At 41.7% G+C, this 25934-nt stretch overlaps 1 protein-coding gene across 1 annotated transcript; it reads left to right on the top strand.

Annotated features, from left to right (window-relative positions):
• Positions 1 to 18075: 18075 nt before the first annotated feature.
• On the top strand, positions 18076 to 23236 carry LOC149007437 (boron transporter 4-like). The gene is made up of 14 exons (XM_089165153.1): positions 18076 to 18384; positions 18772 to 18909; positions 19005 to 19087; positions 19217 to 19409; positions 19630 to 19768; positions 19841 to 20006; positions 20081 to 20247; positions 20541 to 20714; positions 20842 to 20937; positions 21029 to 21145; positions 21336 to 21649; positions 21813 to 22086; positions 22175 to 22306; positions 22694 to 23236. The coding sequence occupies exons 2-14, from the start codon at positions 18809 to 18811 to the stop codon at positions 22730 to 22732; spliced, it is 1995 nt and encodes a 664-aa protein (XP_089021279.1). The 5' UTR covers positions 18076 to 18384; positions 18772 to 18808; the 3' UTR covers positions 22733 to 23236.
• Positions 23237 to 25934: the final 2698 nt, after the last annotated feature.

Genomic DNA, 25934 nt, shown 5'->3' with positions numbered 1-25934 from the left:
TTGGAGGCAGCAAATACGAAGTGGACTCGAGATTGGACTTAAATAGAGCAAGAACACCCTAATTGCCAAAGACAGCACTCATTGGTCGAGTGGATTGGTCGACTGGCCCAGTCGACCAATCAATCGACCAATGCTGACAGCAAGACCAAAACAGGGAATTGAAGGTCCAGATCAAATCCAATCTTAAAGGGGTTTTGCACACAAGTCAAGTGACTTACCTAATAGGTAGAAATGCCTTCAAACCAAGATAGAGAGCACTCCAAGTCCCTCAACTAATTAGATCTTCATCAGGATTCAGTTTCCATAAATAGAACCTCATCATCAACTTTCATGGATTCAAAGCCAGACACCAAGTCCTCTACTGGGATGGCCCAAAGCTGACTTCTTACTTTACTTCGGGTCATTGGACCTACAAATAACAAGGTTTCCGGGTCAAGGTTAGGGCTGGGTTTTACACAGGGCGCAGTCCTTTGAAGAACTTCTTTGCTTTCGCGAGGTCATCCTTCAGAGAATCTGGAGCAAAGAAATGAAGCTCCTCGAACTTCTGTTGGTACTCCAACACGGACGAGTTCCTTGAGTCAGAATCATGAACTCAGCTTCCTTCGCATCTTTCACCGCCTCGGGAAAGTAGTTCATACAAAAAGCCTCTTTGAATAACTCCCAAGTTACAACTCCTGCATGCAAACCTTCCAAAACAGGCCGAGTGGAGATCCACCATGCATCAGCTTCTTGTTGCAACTTCGTTCAGCAAACAAAATCTTCTCGAGCTTCCGAGCATTGCGGATGTCGGAAAGCCTTCTCCAACTCACGAAGCCACTTGTTAGGAAACAAGGGGTCCTTGGTAACTCCGGTGAAAGTGGGTACTTGCAACTTCGGAAAACTCTCCATCAAAGGAGTATGAGGAGTTCCAGCTAAACCTCCCGCATTCGGGATCTGCGGCATGAGGATTCACATTAGCACCAGCCCGGGTCTCATTATGCGAGTCATGAAACCCACCAACATCTGGTTGAATTGAGTTGCTTGTTGCTGCATCATATTGCCCATAATATTGGCAATATCTCGAAAACTTCCAACATTCGGGGCACCAGGGATCTCATGAGTACCCTGATCAACATTTGGTATCTCACCACCTCCATGAGGTACTTCACCACCTCCCTGAGGTATTTCACCACCTCCATGACCATTGGATTCACCACGCCCACTTCTCAGAGTAACCATTTTGCAAAACCGAGAACATCAAAATACCGAATTTCGAAGATTCAACATAAACCACAAGTCCAAATGATTTGAAAACTTAAATCATGCTCAAATATATCCATATAGTCATCAAACAATATTCCATAAGGCAAAAATCACATTTTCCAAAAATTCAACAGCAATTGAGGTCTCGTGACCATTGGTCGAGTGATTGGTCGATCTGACCCGGTCGACCAATGAGTCGACCAATGCAGCAAGAATGCGAAAATTCGCATTATAAGCCTCACTTTCACATTCCAACCTCATTCTAACTTCTTCCAAAGGTGAGAGAGCTCTAGGGAAAGTCTCCAAGAGTTCCCACAAGTGTTCTTGAGGTGATTTAGTGCTTCAACAACAACACCACAACACACCATCTTCACAAACAAGGTAAATCTCTCATTCTTTCTTCCATTTTCATCTTCTCATGCTTGCATTTCAATAAAACCATGCTTTACTTGTATCCAATGCTAGAAATCATGCTTAGGAATGCTTAGAAACATATTCCCTAAGTTTTAAATACAATGCCATGCATAGACAACAAGTTTTAACATAATGGTGTTCATCTCGCAAAGTTTTATACCGAAATCGATATCTCTAGAAAAATTCCGTTTTCTCTCAAACCGCTTGAAATTTTCGCACGAGATCAAATGCTACATGCTCAAGATGACATTGTAGATAGGTCCATACAATTTGATTTAACCAATTTCAACTTTTCAAAAATCCAATTTTGACCTAAATTGCAAAATCCCCAAATTTCCTTCTTGCTGAATTTTTCGCTTTAATCCAAGTTTTCGATCGATTTTCATCAAACAAACTTCATAGACATGAAATTCCAAGTATTGCGCACATGCTAGTATGTTCAAATCAAATTTCCCCCAAATTTGAAATTTTCCGAAAATTACGAAAATACCCTTTTGGCTCAAATCTTAAGATAGCACTAAGCGGAATTGTCTCTTGTCTCTTTCCACGGATACACTATGCAAAGGGGAGGGCGAGGACGAGGTAGAGGTCGTGGTCGCATTGTAGGTGCTCTTAGGGGCAGAGGTCGGGTTCCTTCGAGCCTAGACGGGAGGTTAGGAGACCGGACATGTTTGACACACCTCGGGCCGAGTTCCCGTACGAGGCCTACTTCAGCTATCGCAATATCGAGATGGGACGTCTACTTCACTTACGCCAGCTCAGAGCCTTTAGGATTCGGCAGAGGTTCGACACATTGCAGTGGACTCATCTCTTCACCGAGGATCTGCCGGTATACCCGGAACTAGTGAGGTTGTTCTTTAGCAACCTTACTTACACAGAGGAGGCTCAAGGCCAAGGACATCCACTTAGACTTGTCCTTAGGAGCAGGGTCTTCCGGACTCAGATTCGCTTCTCTACCCGGACACTGGCTGAGTTCTTGCGGGTTCCTTACTATCCACAGCAGTGTGTGTGGATACCGCAGGAGCAGATCCGGACAGCCATCTGATGCCGTACGAGCTACGCGAGATATGCTCTACGCTATGGGATAGCCGTCGATGCTTCACACCGTGGACCAGCGGACGGATGACGGATTCTGCACGGATTATCGGTCGCATAGTCGGCCGAAACATTATGCCGAAAGCCGGACATCACCATCGGGTCACAGTGATGGAGGCCTTAGTCATCTACCGCATCTACATGGGCTTCGAGATCGATCTCTCCTACATCATTCAGCAGGTCATGCTGGACTTAGTTCTGCGGCCTAGCATGCGGAACCTTTGCTATGGGAGGCTACTGACTTTGATCTTCAGGCATTTCGGGGTGAGTTTCGAGGATACACCAGTGGACACTGGATCACAGGGATACTCTATTGGGACTCGGACCATTCGTCAGATGAGACTACAGCAATCGGAGAGATCTCCTGGTCCGGAGGGTGAGGATGATGATGAATCGGAGGATGAGGATCGGGGGTCGGAGGATGGAGGAGAGGATATCGGTCCCGATAGTGATGATCAGGCCGGAGATGATGCAGATATGCACGAGGCTGAGCCTGTGCATCACGAGTTTCCTTCATCACACTTCGAGGCAGGTGGCCCTTCACATGCAGTTCCGGAGACTTCAGATCTTGGAGCACAGATGAGATCGATGACTTCCATGCTAGAGAGAATGGAGGTCGGACGAGAGCAGATGTACGAGAGGATGGAGTCACGACGAGGATAGGATAGAGCATCGGGTGACTCAGCTAGCGAGAGGAGTTCGGAGCATACGAGAGATCGGAGAAGATCACCTAGATAGACCGTACCTTAGGATTTCCATTTATGCATTTCAGATGTAATCGTTGTAAAAAGAAACCTTTGAAATTAATGAAGTTCATTCTGTTTCACTAAATTATTGTATGTTATGCACTTTTCTTTTCCTTGCATTAGTGACATTTGTTCAAGTATAATTATGGTATGTTATTCGGAAATGTTCTGTTATGCCTCAAAGGTCAAGTTTCTAATTCAGTGTTCTATTATTCACTTCTAAGAGTAGAAGAGTCATTTCAGATCAATGACTCGGGAATGTTCAGTTGTTGTCTTTTGTGGTTAGGATCTCCTCGAACCTTGGGCTTTGATACCAATCATCACGCCCTCCCAGCCCGGTACCCTATTTGGCATACCCGAGAGTGTGATCCACAGCCCGAAGATCAGGTATCGAGTGATCAACCTCCCACATAAACAATAACATAATCATGAACAATCATAACAAAAGTGCGGAAGATAAACCATAGATCCAATAAAGAAAGAATGAATCATAAATGAATCAGAATAATAGATATAATCAGAGTATCAAACAGATAAGTAAAGTGAGGCAAAAATCCCACTTTACAACCAGCGGAAAAGTAGCTCTAAAGAGAATAAACTAAATAAAATCTAATCCCAGTAGCTAGTACATTGGGTAACTAAATTGTTCTCCACTTTATAGACAACATCCTTATAAGTGTAAATCTCATAAATGGCACAAGGACGCTTCCACTCGATGGTCGGACTAAGCATCGTACGGAGCATAACCACTCGCGGGATCTTCAGAGTAATTGTGGTAACCGCAATCACCTTCCCGGAGATATGCCTCTTCGCCTTGCGCTTCTTCATAGGGACCGTCATAGTACTCAAGACTGCAGGATAGTCTAACAAACATTGTACAATAAAGGAATGAGTTTCAAAGAAACTCGGTAAAGGCGATTAAAATCCATAATAACATAAATGGCAGGATTCCGAACAAACATAAATGCAATATGATATGAGACAAGCAATGAATGAATGAATCTAACTCTATGTATGCTGGTCTCTATTGGCGGACATGCTTTAAGTCATAGCACCGTACTTCTTTAGGAAAGTCCACTCACATCCTCAACCATTTAAGATATCTTGGATTCTCTCACGGATCATTTCACCGGTCTTGAGCAGCCGATTGGTAATGGGTCCTTCATCCCTCGGGACAAACCATGGCAGGGGGTTAAGTCAACACACTCTCTCACAACCATTTGGTATAAGTACCGGCGCATGTCGGGGTAAAACCTAGCCAAATGCAAGTCTTCTACTTAGTTACATCAAGTCAGATCCAGATACTTCCATTCCTCGTCCCTGACGATCCTTTCCGGTATCCTTCACACTAGAGTCCTCATAGTCCCTGACTACGGACTCATCAACCCTATTGATCATCCACATATGGTAAACGGGAAGCTCTCACGTCCTCTCACGGGTTGGTTACCGGTCTTAAGCGCCCGTGAGCCCAAGTCTAACCATATGCAACCCTACCAATAAATGGCCCCCACAATGTGATTCCTGTCCTCTCACGGGTTGGTTACCGGTCTTGAGCGCCCATGAATCCCCATTGCTACCACGGGTCGTTCGGTCTCAATACCCCTCCGATTAGGGTCCGACATAACAGGACATCCTAGCCAAACACTACTAGACAATCCTAGATATGTCATCCAACAGTTTAGGAAGGTGTCCAGAGGGCATCTCCGGAAACATCCCATAATATTCCCGTAGTAGTCCAAGGACAGAAGTGTCAAAAGGACACCTCTCCTTTCCAAACCATACTTAAGCATACACATGCATCAATTCATATCATCACATATATGGTAACCTCATATATGGAAAGAAATCAATAATTGCAATCACCTTGTATATAATTGGTAAGTAAATCATACATGAGTCAATTCAATATGAATAAGTAATGCTACTGTAATCAAAGTTATGCAACAGTAGTATATCATTGTAAGAATCTAATTTAGGAATCATATCTATGATATTCAAATATAGAAACTAGATTCATGCTATCTATGTAATTAAGGAAATAACCATCCTTACCTTTTATAACTCGCAAAGGAATCCTAAGAAATCAAGTAAGATCTTGGCAAACTTGAGAAGAAGGTCCTAAACAAGTATATACAACATATTAGGAAAGATCCCTAACAGAAAAGATACCAAAACATCCAACACAGACCAATTCTGGAGTTGCTGTACTCATTGGTCGAGTGGATTGGTCGATTGGTCCGATCGACCAATCGATCGACCAATGCATGCAACGAGTACCCCAAAAAAAACAGAGTTTTAAGATATGAAATCCGAATTTGGTGGTTCAAAAGGGTACTAATCAAGGGGTAAACTACATCAGTAGTATTCTAACATATAGGGGACCTCAAAACACCAATCAAATCAAGATATCAAGATCCAAATTAGGAAACAAAAAGTTACCATAATTAGATCAACCATGGATCTTGATGAATTTGAAATAGAAAACAAAGACAAGAACAATAGGAGGATGGATCATTGCTTCAGGTAAAGGTATCATGAAAACATACTTAGATCTTCAAGGAACAAGGCTTAGAAGCATAAATCTAAATAAGGAAATAAAAACCTACCATATATGTAACTACCATGCATCATGAAGAACACATAGTATGGTAGAAGAGAACAACTAGAAATTTATAGATTATGGATCATGGAAGGAAAACACAGTAATTAACTACTAATATGATCAATATAGAAGATCCAAAGAGATCGGAATTCAAATCAGAAGTTTAACAAAGATTAGATCATGGTTTGATCATGATTCCCTCAAAAGTTTGCAATGATCATAGTTAAGATCATTGTTCTAGCCTCAAATCCTTAGGATGATCATGAGAACATGTTCAGAGATGTTTGCAACAGAGAATGCAGCATCTCTTCTACTGTCTCAACTCAAAAAGGAAAGAAAAACAAAGATGGAGGAGAAGAAAAGAGAGTAGACATACCTTTTGATGCAAAAAGAAGAGTTTCGACGAAGATCCGTCAAGAAAACACCAAGGATGCAAGAGAGATGACTTGCAGAGGTCTTTGGTTCATTCCAGAGAGTTTGGAGGCAGCAAATACGAAGTGGACTCGAGATTGGACTTAAATAGAGCAAGAACAACCTAATTGCCAAAGACAGCACTCATTGGTCGAGTGGATTGGTCGACTGGCCCAGTCGACCAATCAGTCGACCAATGCTGACAGCAAGTCCAAAACAGGGAATTGAAGGCCCAGATCAAATCCAATCCTAAAGGGGTTTTGCACACAAGTCAAGTGACTTACCTAATAGGTAGAAATGCCTTCAAACCAAGATAGAGAGCACTCCAAGTCCATCAACTAATCAGATCTTCATCAGGATTCAGTTTCCATAAATAGAACTTCATCATCAACTTTCATGGATTCAAAGCCAGACACCAAGTCCTCCACTGGGATGGCCCAAAGCTGACTTCTTACTTTACTTCGGGTCATCGGACCTACAAATAACAAGGTTTCCAGGTCAAGGTTAGGGCTGGGTTTTACAAAGCGTTCGGGAACACCGAGGGCTTGGTTTGATTCAAACCAAATGTGAAAATCGAACAAGGAATCTGAACGATTGCTTGTTCTCATAAGTGTCAAGTTGCATTTAATGTTGTTGTGTCATCACTCTCCTCGAGTTATGGGAACATCTTCAACTTTTATGTGGGAGTTGCCACGTGTCGGTCATAGCCAAAACCATCATTGCTTTTAACTCAAAACGATGGTTCCTCAAAATGTCAGCTTCGATTCGATTCATTTTTGCCTTTTCGAATCATTGCCCGATCGCAATCGTCAATCTGAACTGATCTTGATCATACACGTGTCCACTAGCTGGCTTATTTAAAAACCGCCTGTTGCTTTTTCGAATTTCATTCTCGTCTACAACTCGAAAACTCGTTGTCGTCTTCTCTGTGCCCTAACTGCCTTTTTGCTTCCAAGCTTCTTACTTCGGCGAACAAGTAAGTTTAGTAACTTTCTTCCCTTCTTTGCTTGCTTTAGTTATTCCTTTCATTTTCGCACTTGTTTCTTTTCTTTCCTTGCAATGGGAAGTGGTAAAACCTTTGACCGAGGGCTCCCCGAACGTTACGCCGTTCAGGGTGATTCTGGTGATGAAACCACTGTCTCTGTTTTTGTCGAACAATCATATAATGAAGAGCAGAAACTGATTGAAGTTTGGCATGAGTTTGAAGAAGTGAGCCAAAAGAAAGAAATTGAGGTTCCAACTCTTCCTCTCTACTCCAAACCATCTAAAATTTCGAAGGCGGCTGCCAAGGCCCCTCGGCAATCCAAAAGACCCAAAGAAGACCCGAGTTCTTATGTTTCTTAATACACCGATGCCGAGTTGACTTCGGCATTCCAACACTCTGAATTTCCTTCTGATTATTTTCTTCGACTTCCCAATTCTGATGAGAGGGCCAACTCGAATCTTACTGATGAATTTTTGTTGAATCTAGACACTCTAGAAAGTGGAGTTCAGTTTCCTTTTTTCAATCCTTTGTTTTCTGCCATTTTGAACCACTGGGAGATTTGTCCCGGAATGCTTCTCCCCAATAGCTGGCGTCATATTGTTGGCTTTCTTGGTTTGTGCTTCGAACTTAGCATTGAACATTCTTTTTCTCTTTGTTAATTTTTATGCTTTGTCTCAATCCCACCCTCCGGGTTGGGTTTTTATTTCCAAGCATAACAAGATTGAGCTTTGACGGTCAGGCAGCATCCTAGCCAGGGGTACCTGTCCTTCTAACCATAAAGGGTGGCGCGAACGGTACTTTTTCTGTCGAGCGCCCCAAAAAGATTTGAACTTCCCGATTGGTTGGAATTGGCTTGATTCCTATACCGAGGCTAATCGCGTTCTTCCGTTGAACGACGCCGAACAAGCTGCTGCCAAAAAGATCAAGTAAATTCCGTGGTTCCAAGAGATTCATGGTTTGGAGATGGAATACACAGCTGTCCTTCAGTACTGGGGGCTAGCTAAGTATGAGCTTTTTGATCTTCATGTTTTTCCTGAGCATTATATCACTTCATCAAGTTCTCTAACTCCATCTTTTTTGCAGTGCCTCCAAAAGTTAACCTAGAGGCCATTCGGTCCAATGTGGCCAAAGGAGTCGAGGCTAAAAAGAAAAGATCTACCCAAACGGTAACATCGGCCAAGAGGGCCGCTGCTGAAAAAACTGTCTCCCTTGTCCCAAAACTGCCCACCCAAAGCTTAAGAATACCAAGACCTGTGGGTGAAGGCTCGAGGAAAGGGAAGAAGACTATTGAGGAAGATGACGTCATCCCTCCTCTTGTTCAAACCAAGAGGAGACATGAACTGATCGATGCCACTGTTCCTAAGAAACAAAGGAAGATCCAAGGATCGGAGGAGGTCTTTGTTCCCTAATGGACTTTGAGTGTAAAATCCAGCTTTTACCTAACCTTGACCCGACTCGGAAATTGTTGTGTTTGTAGGTCCGAAGACCTGAAGTGGTGGTAGAAGGGACTTGTGGACCCTACTAGTTGATGACATGGTGTTGGAACTCCATTCTATGGACATTGATGATGTTGCTCCTTCCTTGAGCACATTATCAGTGTTAAGTTAGAATCTGCGCACAGATGAAGAGTGAGACAATTGAGATATCAAATGGACTCCTGTGCACAATCCGAAGGTATTCTCCAAAACTAGACTTCTTGAGTGAACTATAGGAGAAAACCCCATGCAATTTGATCTTGTATAGCCATCCAAGTCCACACCTAAAGTTGCTGAACTATTCTGAAAAATTCTGCAGAAACATGTCTTGGTCGATACTATTGGTCGATATCATCGACCCAATGTATCGACCAACAGTGTTACTGAATCCGAATTAAAGATTCTGTGAAATATTCCCTACTCTATTTATTCCATCCTCGTGTTTTGAACCCTATTCTAATCATTGAGGCACCTGATACATGAATGAGACTCCCAAGAACTCCTCCTTGGTAATGGTGAAGCATCTTCCCCACTAATCATTGCCAACCACTCACTTATACTCTCTTACTCTACTCTCAAGGTATGACTCTCTCTCCTAGTCTCTTTCTCACTCATCTTTACTATCATTTTTACTATTTGGACCATGGCCAAGGTGCTGCAACCTTGCAAACACCTTGCCATGAGTCTTCTATACCTCATGCATTGATGTTCTACCCAATCTTGCTATGATTTACTTACCTCTTAATCATTAACTATGCATTTCCATGATTTGTTGCTTACCAACTTATTTTATTTACCAAAACTGAGATGAAACCTATGATTAACCTAATCTATACCTTGCATATGACTTCAATATTGATCCTAAGTTATTCCCTACCTAATCCACTATGTTTTTCCCCCAATTTGTATTAAGTAATAACCAATGCCGTGATTTCCAACTCTTGAACTTGATATGCCAAATTGGGGATTTCTAATTTGACCATTGGATGATGTTAATTCTTTGATAATTAGGGTCTCTATAGTGTGTTTAGACTATTCCCCAAGTTTCGTATCGATCAGAGACCCGGAAGACCAAATTTGGGCCAAAACCCAAAAATCCAGCTTGTTGTCCGAGACTCTTTGGGTCGATACTTGTTGGTCGATACCATCGACCGAATGTATCAACCAACAGGGTTGTTGTCAACAACTTTTGCCTAGTTTTGATTCGTTCGATCTCCGATTGTTTTGATTTCTTCTCTAACCCTTCATATATGTTTGTTTAGGGTTTTAAGACTAATTGAGCCACTTGCTTGTGATCTTGGGCCATCTTCTTCTCCAACTCAAGGCAAGGATAGTTATCGCTACAATCACTTAAGATGTGTGACTGTGACTTGATATTCCTAACATAGTGAACATAGTCTCTGTCTCATGTTCTTACCATTTTAGACTTGCTACATATGTCTTATAATAGTAGCATTGTGTTTACATTTGTTTTATTACAATGCCTTATTATGTTTATCAATTTCAATATATGATGAATTATGTCAATGTTATGAATAAAATGTTTACCATGATGATGTATCTTGTGAATTGATATGATGAACTTGGGCATGTGATTGCTTAAGTATAACTTGGGATTGAGGAGTACCCTACTGGTGCTCCTGTCCTTGGACATCGGAGGGAATAGTATGAGATGTTCTCCGAAGATGTCCATCGATGCTTTCCCGGGTTATTGGATGACATACATAGGACTTGTCTAGTGGTGTTTGGCTAGGATGTCCCTATCATATAAGACCCGATTCGGAAGGGCATTGAGACCGACCGACCCGTGGTAGTAGTGTGGATTTTTGGGTGCTCAAGACCAGTAACCACTCCGTGAGAGGACATAAATTGCATTGCGGATACCCGAAAGGGGCCATTTATTGGTAGGGTTGCAAATGGCTAGACTTGGGCTCATGAGCAATCAAGACCTGTGAAATGATCCGTGAGGGGACCTGAGAGCTTCCCGTCTACTATTTGTGGATGACCAATAGGGTTGATGAGTCCGGTGGGTAATATCCGTGACTTTAGTGTGAAGGATACCGGAAAGGATCCCGAGAGGGGACAAATGGAGGTATCTGGAACTGACATGATATGATTAAGTAGATGACTTGCATTGGGCTAGGCTATACCTTGACATGCGCCAATACTTAGACCAAATGGTGATAAGAGAGAGCGGTGACCGAAACCCCAACCATGGATTTGTCCGAGAGGGATGCAGGACCCAATTCCCCTCGGTGATGAGTGACTGAGACCACCTAAAGAAGTATGGTGCTACGGCTTAAAGCATGTCTACCATAGATGACCAGCATACTTAGGGTTAGAATCATATTATATCATATGTCTCATATCATCTGCATCATTTTATGATTATCATGTGGATTATGTGTTGTGGAATAACTACCTTGCTGAGTTCTTTTGAACTCATTCCTTTTTCTGTTGCAATGTTTTGTTAGACTACTCTATAGGTGATTATTTTGATGGTATGTTCCCCAAGGAGGACCCGGATACCCCATACTACTATCCGGAGGCTAACTACCATGAAGACTTTGGTGACGGTACCGAAGAAGATCCTTCGGCGTATCAGGGTTAGCCCTTGGGTAGTGTGGGAGCAGCCATGTTGGATCTCTATGGTCTTCACTTTTGAAGAGAACTTATTTATTGTGGAGGAGACTTATGCGTAGCTGCCCACCCCCTTTCCTTTATGCCTGTTAAACTTGGAGGAATTGTAATAACTTTCGATTTATCCTTATAACTTGAGACTTGTAATTAATTAGTTTTGACCTCACTTTCCACTTGGTTGAAGGAGTGGATTCCGCCCACTGCCTTCTTAATTTTATCTAGTAAGATATTTATTTCCGCACTCTGATTATCTTTGGTATCTCATTTCTGAATTCTACTATTATCAATTGTTTAGTTAATATTGATTGTTCATGATTGTGTTATCGTCGATGTGGATGGTGTGGTCCCTGGACTATGGATCTTCAGGGCTGTGGATCACATCCCGAGTATGCCAGATAGGGTACCGACTGGGTGAATGTGACAGAGTGGTATCAGAGCCCACAGTTCAGTAAGACGCTAACCACAGAAGCGATGATGGAACATTCTGAGTTACAGATCAAAAGGTAACTCAAGTACTCTTAGAGGTGAATAATAGATAACCGGGATTAGTAACTAAATAAATGAAACTTAACTGATTATAGAATAAGACACAATAATATAAGCAAAACAACCAGATCTCATTAATCACATGAGAAATTTTTACAAGTCTGAGAGAAAGTACATCTGAAAAGCATAAAAAGGAAATTCCTAGTGCTATCTATTTAGGTGATTTGCTCCGACGATCTGTCTAACCTCTCCTCGATCTGAACTCATCCTCGAGTCATGCAAACCTCTCATCTAGAGTGCGCATGTATGACTCTATCCTCCCCTGTCGAGCCTCAATCCTCTCGAGTATGGAATGAATCGAAGACTGATGAGAAGCCGCACCTGGAGTCTCAGAATTCCGGTGAGATGAACCCCAATGAAGAAAAACTTACATCACCAGGGATTTTAGAAACTCCCTATCTAGGACCGTAGAGAAGGCTCTACTTTCGGCAGGCATTTGAACAGCAGTGCACCATTCTAGTGCCTTGTCAAAATCGCCTGTCACCAAGTCAGATCTCTTCAACGACCAGGAGGGATGGAACACATCATCCGCCAACCGAGGGCGCTTCCTAGAGGCAAAATCCTCGGCCTCCTGGAAAACCTCCTTGGAAGGATTGGAGGAGGATGCGAAACAAGCACTAGAGTCAGGGTTGGAGGCCCGAATGACAACTGCAGGGACCACATCTTCTTTAGAAGCCCGTAGGGTCTTCATCATGGAAGAGGACTCCAGCGTAGTGCCAGCAGGGGTTTCAGCAGTGCGAATAGCGACGGAGGAGCCACATCCTCCTTAGAAGACCGAACAGTCTCTCTAGGCAAAGGAAGCGTGGGAGAAGCATCAGCAGAAGTTGTGAGAATTTGATTTGAAGATTCACCAACAACAATATCCCCACGTTTAGAAGATTCACCAGCGGTAATCACCTCAGAGGGAACAACCTTCGTCAGCACTGTAGCAGTCTTCTTGCAAGATTTCGCCCTAATATTATCCAAGTTAATTCTTGGAGGCACTACAAATGAAAGGCAAGCATCGTCAGTAAGAGAAATCCAACAAAATCTTGCAGAAAAGGGAAAACCCTAGATTTATGTCGAACAGATGAAGCAACGAACATCCAACAGGGAACTCCGTAATGAGCAAACCCGAAGTATGAATACTGTGGAGATTACTCAGAGAAAAGAAGAAGTTCGTGATAAAACTGAATGACAGAGGAGAAAACTTACTTGTACAGTTTCTGATCGAAGATATTGTTGGAAGATAAAAGTACAGAGATGGCAAAAGAAGACAAAATACTACTTTGCGAATCTAGCAGACAAGGATAACTTGTGGATAGCAAAGACAAAATACCCTTGAGGAACTTAAATAGCCTTAGGGAGTGATGCAATGGTTGAAAGCTCAAGTTAATCAAGGGATAGGATGGAAGAGACGTTTCGAATTCTGAAAAATGCAGGATCTACGGTTAGGAGATAATGGCGCTTCAAATTCGAAACGTGAAGGCTGACTAAGTTTCCACGTGGAACAAGTGTGCACTGATACGGGGATACTACCAAATACCAACCGTCGCACAAGTATTAAATAAGAGAGTATTTCCAATTTCTTGGGAAGAACAACTTGTACGTGAATACGAGGAAACGTTTGGGCTTCATCATAAAGAAGGAGCAGTTGGGAGATAAAGTTGTCAAGTGTCATAAAAGATTCGGAAGAATCAAATTAACGCTCCCGAATGCATCTCTCTGATGTCCCGAGCGTTATCTTCAATTAAGGTACAAGTTTATCTACATGATAACTTATCTCATTCTTAAATATCTCCTACGTGAGAGAATAGACAATTCCCTGGGTACGATATGAGAAAGTATTATGGCAATCATTGGAAGAGTTCAAGGAAAAGGAGGCAAATTTATATTTCATTATAGAAGGCCGTGGGGGGCCAACCCTTACACACACAAAAAAAAAAAAAAAAAAAAAAAAAAGAAAAAAAAGAGATGGCTTCCTATTTGTTCTTTCTCATTGTCGGCCAAAGGATCTTTGATCTGTGGCAAGCTTTGGAGGTTTCTTCGAGAAGAGGTGGCGAATCAGCAAGATACTTCTCGATATCTGGATCTGCTGGAATGGGATCCTCTTCTTCCCAAACCCAATCAGGGAAAGGCAGTTTCAAACTTCTCAAAGATTTCCTTGTGACACATGCTCCTAAAGGGAGTTGTGTCAAAGGAAGGGTTTTGTTTACCAAAAAAAAAAGGTCAAAGGAAGGGTTAAATTCAAGAATCTTTTTCCAAACATCATTCTGCCCCTCTCGATAAGCTTGAAGGTTGAATGAACCCATCCAGTCAATGAAAGGAACATTGTTCAGATACTTCCGAATGCAATCCCTTCGAAGATCTTGTGAAAGATATTTAGGTTTGCTGGGAACCGCCATCTTCTTTAGACATTCGTTATCCTTGGCTTGAAACTCAAGGCTCTCAGCGCATGCGGTAGCAAGATTTTTCTGCTTCTTGGGTTCGCGTTTGGCAGCAGCAGCACGACTAATCGACAAGTCAAGTTCTTTCCTCAAAGAACTAATGGCCTTGTCATTTCCTCCTTTGACTCTTCGGTTGCTTTCTTCAACCGGTCAACCTCAGAATTGGCCTTCGCCAAATTCTCTTCACAGGACTGCAGCAAGGAGCCACTACGACCAACTCGGCTCAAGGCCTCCATATGTTGGTAGAAGTTCAACACGGCATTCCTATGAAGGCAGGGAAATTATCAAAAATCCCAGGAGAGACTACAAAGCAAGTAGTAAAAACTCAAGAAAAATGATACCTCGTGGAAAGACGAACCAGAGCGTCGTCTTGCAGGGTTTCTAAGGCTTGCCGATCGGCAAGCATAAGGCCGAGAGAGCTCCACTCGGCAGCCTTCTCGTGGTCCTGCGTGACTCGATCTATCACCGCCAGTGACCATTGAGGGATGAAGATCTCCTTAGAATCTTTATTCTTTTTGGATTTCTTCGGGGCAGAAGCATCTACTGAGTCATGCTTCCTTTTGGTTCGAACGGGAGAGGGGACTTCGACCTCTTCTACCATCTGTTTCTTCCCTCTCCCCGAAGCCTCAACCACTGGCTTCAAGTTTCTTATACCCTTATAAGAAGGGTCTGGGGGAGGCATAGAAGCCACCTGTTCTGCAGTCAATGCTAGAGGAGACTGTTGCTCTACAGTCACAACGGCCTTGGCAGCCTTCACCCGAAGGTTGTCTAGATTAATTATTGGAGGCACTACAAAGAAGGACAAAATTAGAAAGTTGAAAAAGTTTGTAGTATATTCAAGAAAACGAAACATGGCAGTTAGAAAGCTCACATTGAGCCAGCCCCCAGTATTGAAGAATGGAGTTGTATTCCATCTCATATCCATGTATCTCTTGATACCATGGAATTGACTTGATCTTCCTGACAATAGCTCTGTCTTCTTTGGATAGTTGAGGGACCCGGTTGCCCTCAGAGTATGAAGTGTACAGTTTCCAGGTGGTCGGGAAGTTAAGGTCTGATTGAGGAGCTCGGCAGAAGAAATACCGCTTGCATCACCCTTTGTGATTGGAAGGGCAGGTTCCCCTGGCAAGAATGCTGTCCGACTAGCCAAGCTCAACTTTGTTGCGCTTGGAAAGAACAACCCAGCTAGGAGGATGGGAAAGAGAAAGAACATGAAAATGTACAAAAAGAGGAAGGGAAGGTGTGATGCCAAGTTCAAAACATAAACCCAAGAAGCCGACGATGAGACGCCAGCTATTGAGAAGAAGCATGCCAGGACATATCCCAGTGATTTAGAACAATAGAAAACAAAGAATTAAAGAAAGGAAAGCGAACCCTGCTTTCCAAAGTATCTATGTACAGGGAAAATTCGCTAGGAAGGATCGAATTAACCCTCTCATCAGGAGTAGGGGCCCTAAGAAGGTACGAGGAAGGAAAGTCGAAGCGTTCGATGGCTAAAGGAAGGTTCTCCTCAGTAAAGGAGGAAGCCATAGAACTAGGTCCATCAGTGGACTTGATAGGTTGTTTAGACTGCCCAAAGGATTCGGCAGTCGCCCGTGGAATTTTGGATGGTCCAGACTAAGGAAGTGCAGAAGGAGCCTTACCACTTTCTTCTCCCCTTTTCAGTTGGCTAACTTCTTCGAAGTCACGCCAAATGGCAGTTAAGGTTTTCTGGTAACTATCCGATTGCTCAGGAGGGACTGAGGCAAAGGCCTCGTCACCAAAGTCGCCCTTACTGGCACTAAGTTCAGGAGGAATTTCAGAAAAAACCTACCACTTTCCATTACTAAAGTCTGGTTGTGGTTTTTAACAAGAAAATGAAACCTGGAGACAAAAATAAAGATCGCAAAAGAGTCAGTAGACTTACTGAATCACTGAGGCAGAATGCTCGAGAGTGAGAAGATCGTTAGAGCGCGAAGAAGATGATGAGGTTTCAAACTTCCAGACAAGGAGAATGACAATGAACCGCTTTTAAGCACTCGCACGAGTGATCGAGGACGTGTACGATCGAGATGGACTCAACATCAACGATCGAGATTTAGAGACGGTTCGAAAGTTTGAACTCACAAATCAAAAACAGGCGTTCAGAAACCGTCGTTTCGATTTCGTGAGCTACGATAGTTTTGGCTGCAGAGGATGCGTGGCGTCACCCCCACAAAAAGTGAAAATACTCACAATGCTCGAGGAAAAAACGATACAGCCGCATTAAATGTGATATGGCATTTAATGGGTTGGGGATTATGCAAAACTATTGTTCGACAGAGTACCCAGTTAAAAACCAAGCCCTCGGGATCGTCCGAACGCTTGGTCTGGGGGGCTGGTGTCGGGACAAAAGGAATCGACTTGCTTCCGAGCGAGCCGGGTCCAGGAGATAGCTTGCTGAGGAAGAAAACTAACTCAGTCACAAGCACGCCCTAATCCGCTACGATTGGAATGGACTAATCGTCAAAGAGATAGGTAGCAGCATTTAGCAGTTGTTACTTATCGCTATTATATGGATAACTACCATATAACGATCGTATCATCAAAGGAGTCATCTACTAGTCTAACCTAGTAGGATCTATCACTCAACGGATCTATCCGTTAAGATCTGACGACTATCCAAAGAAGGCTCAAATACATCCAACAAAGGAGATTCAAAGGTACACTCTATATAAGACATCACCTACTCACAAGGTAGGGGGACGGATACAATCTGAATCGTATTCTCATTATTCATTCCTTAGCTCTGTGCTTAAGCAGAGCCGTTTGTGATTAAGTTCATCAACTGACTTAGCTTTCGGAGGTGGACTTCTGACCCTAGCGGTCGGGCCACATCTGACGTTCATTTTTGCAGGTTATCCACAGGAGATCTAAGGGCTGAGCAGATCTTGGACACATCATTGTGAACACGCAAATATTTAGCGTTTTTATAATAGCAATGAAATCTCTGGATTTCACCCCATACCCATAAATCTACAGATTTACGTTTTTAGTGTAAAAAGGTGAATCTCTAAATTTCATGAATCCAGAAATTTTCACAACCAAACGAGTATAAATCTCAGATTTGTGAATTCATTCAAAAATTTCAAATCTTGGATTCATGTAACTAAACAGGCCCTAATGTATCTGGGTATTTTTTCCATAAAAAACATTCAATAGACGAGAGTATTTATTTTTTGTTTTTCCTTTTTTTTTTTTAATTATTTTCAAAATCCTGGAGTCCGAACGCTTTGACATCTCACAATCTCTTTTAGGGAGACGAAGGGAACGGAACGATCTGGCTTTCAGAAGTGATTTACCATTCAGAATTCCCCACGTGGCAGAATCAGACGTCTTTCCGGGAAGAAATTTACTTCAAGTGGGACCCAGACGTCGCGGGATTTTTCAAAGAGGAGGAGGTGGGGGCTTCGCCCTCATCGCCTCACTCTGTCTCCCGCTTTCTTCATCTCCCCCCAAATAAACCTGAAATACATTCGCTCTGTCTCTCTCTCTCTTCCTCCGCCATTTCTGGTTCCCTCCACCGGTGCCATTTTCCGGCGACAGGTTTCCGATTAAACACACCTCCCCCTTTAGTATCTTCTCTTCTCTGCTACTTCTTCATGGCTTCTTCTCAATAATTTCTTCTGAGGACGAACCAAGGTACCTCATTCTTTTCCCTGTCAACAGACGTACCGGCGTGGTTGACATTGAAGATACCTGTAGATTCTTCCTTCAGAGATGCTCTTTCTTCCGTGGATTTGTTGGTTTCAATTGATCCAGACTCGAACGAAGATCTATAACTGTAAATTTTTTTGTTTTGGAAATATGTTAATGCGGTTCTACATTAATGATAACTGTAGTTCGTATGCTTGTTTCACGAGATTTAATAACAAATTTTCAGTTAGATTTATTGGTTTTTAGATTATCATTAATGTTATTGTACGTAGTGGGAAAGTTTTTTTTTTTTTTTTTTTTTTTTTTTCGAGTTCTGATTTGTTTTCCTTCCTTTTGTTTGCATTTGAAGACATAAATATTAAGATCTTGTAAGCCTTAGATTCATTTTAATATTCCACGGAGATTCTATAAATCCTCTGTTTTTACATTTTTGTTTAATGTAAAGCCTTCCATGAATTTAAACTTTGAAGCTTTTTCATTTGTAATTTTCTTTCTATATTCTTCTGTGTTAAAGGTACCCGTTCAAACAATTAAATTGCTTGCCTTCAGAAATGAATAGTGTCAAGCATCCCTTCAGAGGTATCGTTGATGACTTCAAAGCAAGGATAAAGTGCTACAAGCAAGATTGGGTTGTTGGTCTTCGTTCATTCAGGTATCTCTTCGTCTTCTCTGCTCCCCCTTCACCAGAAGACGTCTTTTATGTGTTAATTTCGATGTGTCACTGCAAGGATTCTTCATCTGTCACAGGATATTGGCTCCAACGGCCTACATTTTCTTTGCATCTGCTCTTCCTGTTATTGCTTTCGGAGAACAACTGAGTAGGGAAACAGGTTCGCATATGTTTTTCTGTCTATAAGTTGTGACTAATAGGACTAGCACTAATAAATCCTTCCTTTTATATTATCCTGATAAATGATTCCCAAAGATTAACTTTTGACTTACAAATTTGTGATGTGCAGATGGAAGGTTGAGTACAATAGAAACACTAGCTTCTACTGCGATCTGTGGTATTTTACACTCAATACTTGGTGGACAGCCCTTGCTGATAGTAGGAGTCGCAGAGCCCACTGTCATAATGTACACTTATCTCTACAGTTTTGCCAAAGATAGGGCAGATTTGGGAGCAGACCTGTTCTTGGCATGGACCGGATGGTAAGGTGGAACTAACTTCCCGATATCTCATATCAGGGTTCTTTGGGGTTCCTGATCTTCATTTATTTTTTTTGTGGTACAAAGGCGCTTATATATATAGGGATAGGTATATTACATATGCCGCCGGTAGGGGTTGAACCCACGACCTCTCCATTGAGAAGTCAGGTTCCTAACCATCCTACTACCCCTCCATTGGCTCACTTAAATGTTCTTTTTACAGGGTGTGTATTTGGACAGCTTTGATGTTGATTATCCTTGCAATATTCAATGGTTGTGATCTTATCAATAGATTCACGAGGATTGCAGGGGAGATTTTTGGCATGTTGATAACTGTACTATTCTTTCAAGAGGCCATCAAGGTATACTCTGAACCCTGAATCAAACTTCAGTCATGGACCTATGGTTAACCCAATACCATTATTGAATCACAGGGTGTAGTGGCTGAATTTGAGATTCCCAAAGATGGAAACCCTAGAGAAGAGAAGTATCAGTTTCAATGGCTGTATACAAATGGATTGTTAGCAGTTATCTTCTCCTTTGGGCTGCTATATACAGCTCTAAGGAGCAGGGAGGCGAGGTCATGGTGGTATGGCACAGGTTTGAGATAGAACTTCAGCTGATTGCTTTGCTGAAAACGTGCGTACATATTAATCTAAATTTTCACATAACAGGGTGGATGAGAAGTTTGATTGCGGACTATGGAGTTCCTTTGATGGTCTTGGTGTGGACAGCACTGTCGTTCAGTGTGCCAAGCAAGGTTCCTTCGGGTGTTCCTAGGAGACTGAATAGTCCTCTTCCTTGGGATTCACAATCCTTGTATCATTGGACAGTAATTAAGGTGTGACATTCACGCATCCTTTTTCTTGCTTTTCTAGATTAGCCAACTATTTCTTGCTTGAATTCCAACCAGAAAGTTAAAATCCTGGATTGGTAACGACTTGGATATTCTGTAGTCTTCTGAATTAAGTACATCGTCAGTCATTATACAAAACCAGGCTTAAATTTCAATCTGTATAATATATAGGTTCCACAGAATCTTAGTTGGTTTCTGTTCTGCCATGTAAATCTTGTTATTAAAATTGTGCAGAAGTATTATTTTTACTGAATCATATGCTTATTCTTAAACTGCAGGACATGGGGAGCGTCTCACCAGCCTACATTTTTGCTGCTATTATACCAGCACTGATGATAGCAGGTCTATACTTTTTTGACCATAGTGTAGCTTCACAAATGGCACAGCAGGAGGAGTTCAATCTCAAGAATCCCTCTGCTTACCATCATGACATCTTATTGCTTGGGTTCATGGTATATGACCGGATCCTGTTGTGTTCATTTGTATCATGGATGGTCTTAAATCTAAGCGTAACCAAATCCTGAACTACAACATACCTAGTTGTCAAGCTTACTGGCTGCTTGCAATTCTTGTTTTCAGGTATTGATTTGTGGAGTGATTGGAATTCCTCCTTCAAACGGTGTCCTCCCTCAATCCCCTATGCATACAAAGAGCCTCGCAATTCTGAAGAGGCAGGTAGGCAGAGGAATCTGAAAGAAATAATAGCTACATTAATGGTGGTGCAAATAAGGTTGCATGCTTAGATAATCTTGTCTTTAATGTGTAGCAACTTAGGAAGAAGATGCTAAAGGGAGCCAAAGAGTGTATGAAAAAACGAGCTACCAACTCAGAAATATATGTTAAAATGAAGGAGCTCTTTATTGAAATGGACACAGACTCATCAGTAAGTGCTTGCTTTCCTAGAAGGCACCCTTAACTAGTGACAGTGCAGTACTTTGTTAATCATCATTTATTACTTCTTAACGATACAAAATCAAGTAGTAGATCGACCTGAGATGCTCTCTTCCATTTTATTGACATTGTTTTAGGTATTCAATTGCGGTCATTTACAGTTTTATTACTTATTCATTTAGGCTGCTTCAGTAGCAAAAGAGCTGAAGGGATTGAAAGATGCAGTTATGGCTGAGGAAGATGACAAAAGTAAAAAATTTGATCCTGAGAAGCATATTGAAGCCTACTTGCCAGTGCGAGTTAATGAGCAGAGGATGAGCAACCTCTTGCAGTCTCTTCTTGTGGGTACATCTGTTTGTGCCATGCCAGTTATTAAGTTGATACCTACATCAGTTCTTTGGGGATACTTCGCCTATATGGCCATTGACAGCCTCCCTGGAAACCAGTTCTGGGACAGGATGTTGCTACTCTTCGTTACTCCTGGCCGGTGGTTTAAGTAAGTTACCACTTTCAAAGTTTTATCTCAACTAAGGGAAAAAGGAAAGGAATTACTCAGAATCAAATAGTTCTATCTCTTTTTGCTACCATACTAAACAAAATATTTCTTCTTGTTCCTTACACTGGTTGGACCCTTTGGGTGTCAAATTGTCTTGATGCAGGGTCCTGGAAGGTGATCATGCCTCCTTTGTGGAATCAGTACCATTCAAGTATATTGCTGTATTTACCATCTTTCAGTCTATGTACTTTCTGGTGTGCTATGGAGTGACATGGATACCCATTGGTGGCATACTGTTCCCATTGCCATTCTTCCTCTTGATTGCCATAAGACAGCATATCCTTCCTAAATTTATTCAACTGGATCACCTTCGTGAATTGGATGCCTCTACTTATGAGGAGATTGTTGGCACTCCACATCTTAGTCGTTCTTTCAGGGTAATGGATTCATCAGTCTCCATGAATCAGTGCCTTCTTTACTTCTTTTATTGTTTTCTAAAATGTGAAATATGAAAAACATGAACAGGAAGGTAGTCAAACTGAGAATGAGGGGTATCCTGCTGATATTGGTGACCGCGAAATATTGGATCAATTAACCACAAATAGAGGAGAACTTAAGCTCAGAACTTTAAGCTCCATAGAAGAGAAGAACACCCAGGCAAGAATAATCCTCTCAAGTCATTAATTCTCTTATTTTCTTAAATGCACAATACTATGTGGTTGTAAATTCTCTCTCTCTCTCTCTCTCCCCCCCAAAACACTTTCAACAACAAAACTCATCCTAGCTAAATGTGGTTTGTTACATGGATTTGTGCCTTCCAATCAGCTAGGCAATACTAGAGACAAGGCACAACTTCTAAGGTTATCTTAGGCCTGCTCCTAGTTTTTTTAATTCCTGCGTTGTGGATTAAATCAATTCTCTGTAAAGGGGCACTTGTGTTGGTTTAAATTACATTAGATAAATGACATAAAACACTTGTTAAATTCTCCACTGCAATATAGGTTGATTTATGACTTACAGATTTACCATTTTCTGACTTTGCAGATTTACCCTGTAGTGTCTCAATCGAATGTGGGTGAGTAGATTCACAGAAGGAAGATAACATGAGCAGCGATAATGTTTTCAGATGAAGATGGTTTCTCAACAATGATGTCTAGTTCAGAGGAAGTGGTTGAAGAATTTTTTTTTTCCTTCCTTCCAATGGCCTTTTTTGTTTCATTAGTCCCTATACTAAAAGAAAAAGAGAGAGAGGAAAAAAAAAAAAAGAAAAAGAAAAGAAAAGGCAATGGTGTGAATAGAAGAGGAGAAAAAAGAGTAAAGGGGTCCCCTTCCTTTTGTATTTGGTTGAACAGATTTTAATGCTACTCTCAGTGTTCGTTGACCTTCAAACTAGAAGACAGAGAGAGATGAATGAAGGATGACAAACAGATAGTGAGGATTCATTTGCTCAGTGAATAGAACTTACATAGATTTTGTTTTTTTCAGGGTCGAGGTGATGTGCTAGCTTGGATAGCTTGGTTACTAAAAAAGAAATTTTGCTTGAGCTTGCATCATTTGAAGTTGTACGATTGAGACAGCAAGAAATTCATCAGGTAGTTATTGTAAATGGCACACTCCAAAGACTTTAAAATCAATATGTTCAAAAAAAAAAAAAAAAAAAAAAAAAAAAAAACTCTTCCCTTTACGAAAACCAAAGCAACACACAAACGCTTTCCGGTTAGAAACACATGAACAATATCATGCTTGCCAAAGAGATCTTCCATTTCATAGGAAAAACAAGAGGGAAAACAGGGTATGTTGCCCTTAAGCCTGATATGTCTAAAGCTTATGACAAAGTTGAATGGGAGGTGTTGACCAAACTTTTTGAATTTTTGGGCTTTGACCAGAATTGATGTAGACTCATTGATGCACTAATATCAACTGCATCCTTTTTTATTAAACATAACGGTAGCCCTCACTTCTGGTTCTCTGGAACCCGAAGTCAAAGACAATGATGTCCTCTCAGCCCCTACATTTTCTTGATCATTATAGAAATCCTTTCTAGACTCTTAAATGAATATAGATCACTCAACCTCTAGATTGTCTGTCAGCATTGTTTCTGATTGTGATCCTAGGTTCACCTCAAGGTTTTGGAATAGTTTGTAAAAAGCCTTGGGAACCTAATTGAATTTGAGTATTGTTCATCATCCACAGTTTGATGGACAATCGAGCAGGACAATTCAAGTTTTGGAAGATATGCTTAGATCTTGTGTTGTGGATATGAGTGGCAATTGGGATGAACATTTAGCTTTGGTTGAGTTTGCCTATAACAACAGTTACCAAACAACAATAAGCATGGCTCCATTCAAAGCTTTGTATGGTAACACTTGTAGGACACCCTTGTATTGAACTGAGACCGGTGAAAGAAAAGTCTTAGGTCCGGAAATGATTGAAGCTACATGTGCGATAGTTGATATGATAAGAGAGAGGATTAAGTCTGCTCAGTCAAGACAGAAATCCTATGCGGATAAGAGAAGGACCGACTTGGAATTTCAAGTTGGGGAGAAAGTTTTCCTAAAGGTATCACTTATGAAATGTGTGATGAGATTCAATGTGAAAGGAAAGCTTAGCCCTCGCTTCATCGGACCTTCTGAGATTTTTGAAAAGGTTGGACCTGTCGCATACCGTTTGTATCACACCCCAACCGCCGGTGTCGGTTACCAACCGACAACCCGTGGGAGTGATCCATCACAGGATCCACGGTTTTAGTCTATCAACAATAATAAATACAAATAAAGACAATCAAGAGCAATAATAGTTCAATTAATGAATTAAAGGATTACAAAAGTCCAAATACCCCAATAAAATGATCAATGAAAGAATAATAAATGAAAAGAATACGAGTTCAGCGGAAGCAATCATTAAAAAGAGTTAAATAATTTTCTTTCTAGTTTCTTTTTCTAAAGTTATAAACTTAGACTCAAGTTTATCAAGACGAGGGGTCCTCCAATTCTCCTCTATACGGTGAGCAAATTGTCTGGCAACTTGTCTCCTCCGCCCATCAATGGGTGCGATAAGCGCATTCCATGCACTCACAGGAGCTCCCGCACAGGCTATCTCCATTTCCCATTGTCTGTGCCACATCTTCTTCATACGGGAAGGTTCCTTCATAGGAAACCAATCCATCTTCCGACACATTTCCTAAATCTGCGCAGACTAATAAAACATATACAAATAAAGGAATGAGTTCTAGAGAACTCAGTAAGAACAATAAAATTCCCATCCATATGTCCAACAAATCAGAAATGCATATATGATATGTATGAGTGCAAAGTTTAATGCTACTAAGGTCTAATTATGCAAGTCTTTAACAGTTGACATGCTTTAAGATATACACCAGCCCTCCTCTGGGTAGGTCTAGTCACTCTGATCCGACAAGGACTGGTTACCTCTGTAGGGATCCTAAGCAAAGGGGTAAGTCCACACCTGACTCTCAAACCATGGCTGGGGTTAAGTCAACACTCTCTCACCACGACCATTGGCAATGAGTATTGGCGCATGTCGGGGTTTCTAATCCAATGCAAGGTCATACAGGTAACACACTACATGAAGTCCAGATACATCCCCTATGGCACCAACCAACTCGGTTTAGTATCCTTCGCAACCTAGGAATGAGATCCTCACGGACTGACTACCGCTATTGGACTTCATTCCATAACCCTATGGTCATCCACATATTGTTGGGGCGGAATGCTCTCATGACTCCTCATGACACCCGGTCCGTTCCTTGGACGTCCATGAGCCCAACCCTACCATATGCAACCCTACCATTTATGTAACATCTAGCCCAAACCTAGCCCGGACACCCTATTTATTTTAGGATAAAGAAAGACTGGTTCAATGTTAGACCTTAAAGGTTGGACTTTAATTTCAATATTATTATCTTTGAAAACCTTAGGAAGCCATGTTAGACCTTTCCCTTAGGGTAGATCTGTAATGTCTGGCCTTATCCTAACCTTGACCCGGCCCGGGACCTGTTATGTTTGTAGGTCCGAAAACTCGAAGTGGGGGAAATGAGACTTGTGGACCCTTTTGGTTGATGTTTTGGTGTCGGAACCCAAGCCCTTGGACATTGACGATGATGCCCCTCACTTGAGAGCATTGTCAGTGTTAGTTTTGAATTTGCACACCGAAGAGGGGTGAATTAGTTGAAATACCAAATGAACTCCTGTGCTCAATCCAAATATATTTCCTAAAACTAGACTTCTTGATGGACTTGTAGGAGAAAACCCCACTCCATTTGACC

This window comes from Hakea prostrata, chromosome 8 (assembly GCF_041222555.1).
Source record: "Hakea prostrata isolate BN-2017 chromosome 8, UWA_Hpros_2, whole genome shotgun sequence".
Lineage (NCBI taxonomy): Eukaryota > Viridiplantae > Streptophyta > Magnoliopsida > Proteales > Proteaceae > Hakea > Hakea prostrata.
The sequence above is the reverse complement of the archived record's forward strand: the minus strand, read 5'-3'. Positions and strand labels throughout refer to the sequence as shown.

Bases quoted from the DNA above. Each gene is read 5' to 3' on its own strand.
- LOC149007437 (XM_089165153.1), top strand. From the start codon at position 18,809: ATGAATAGTGTCAAGCATCCCTTCAGAGGTATCGTTGATGACTTCAAA. The intron at 20,248-20,540 runs GTGTGACATTCA...CTTAAACTGCAG, and splicing joins ATCATTGGACAGTAATTAAG to GACATGGGGAGCGTCTCACC. The intron at 21,146-21,335 runs GTAAGTGCTTGC...TTATTCATTTAG, and splicing joins AAATGGACACAGACTCATCA to GCTGCTTCAGTAGCAAAAGA.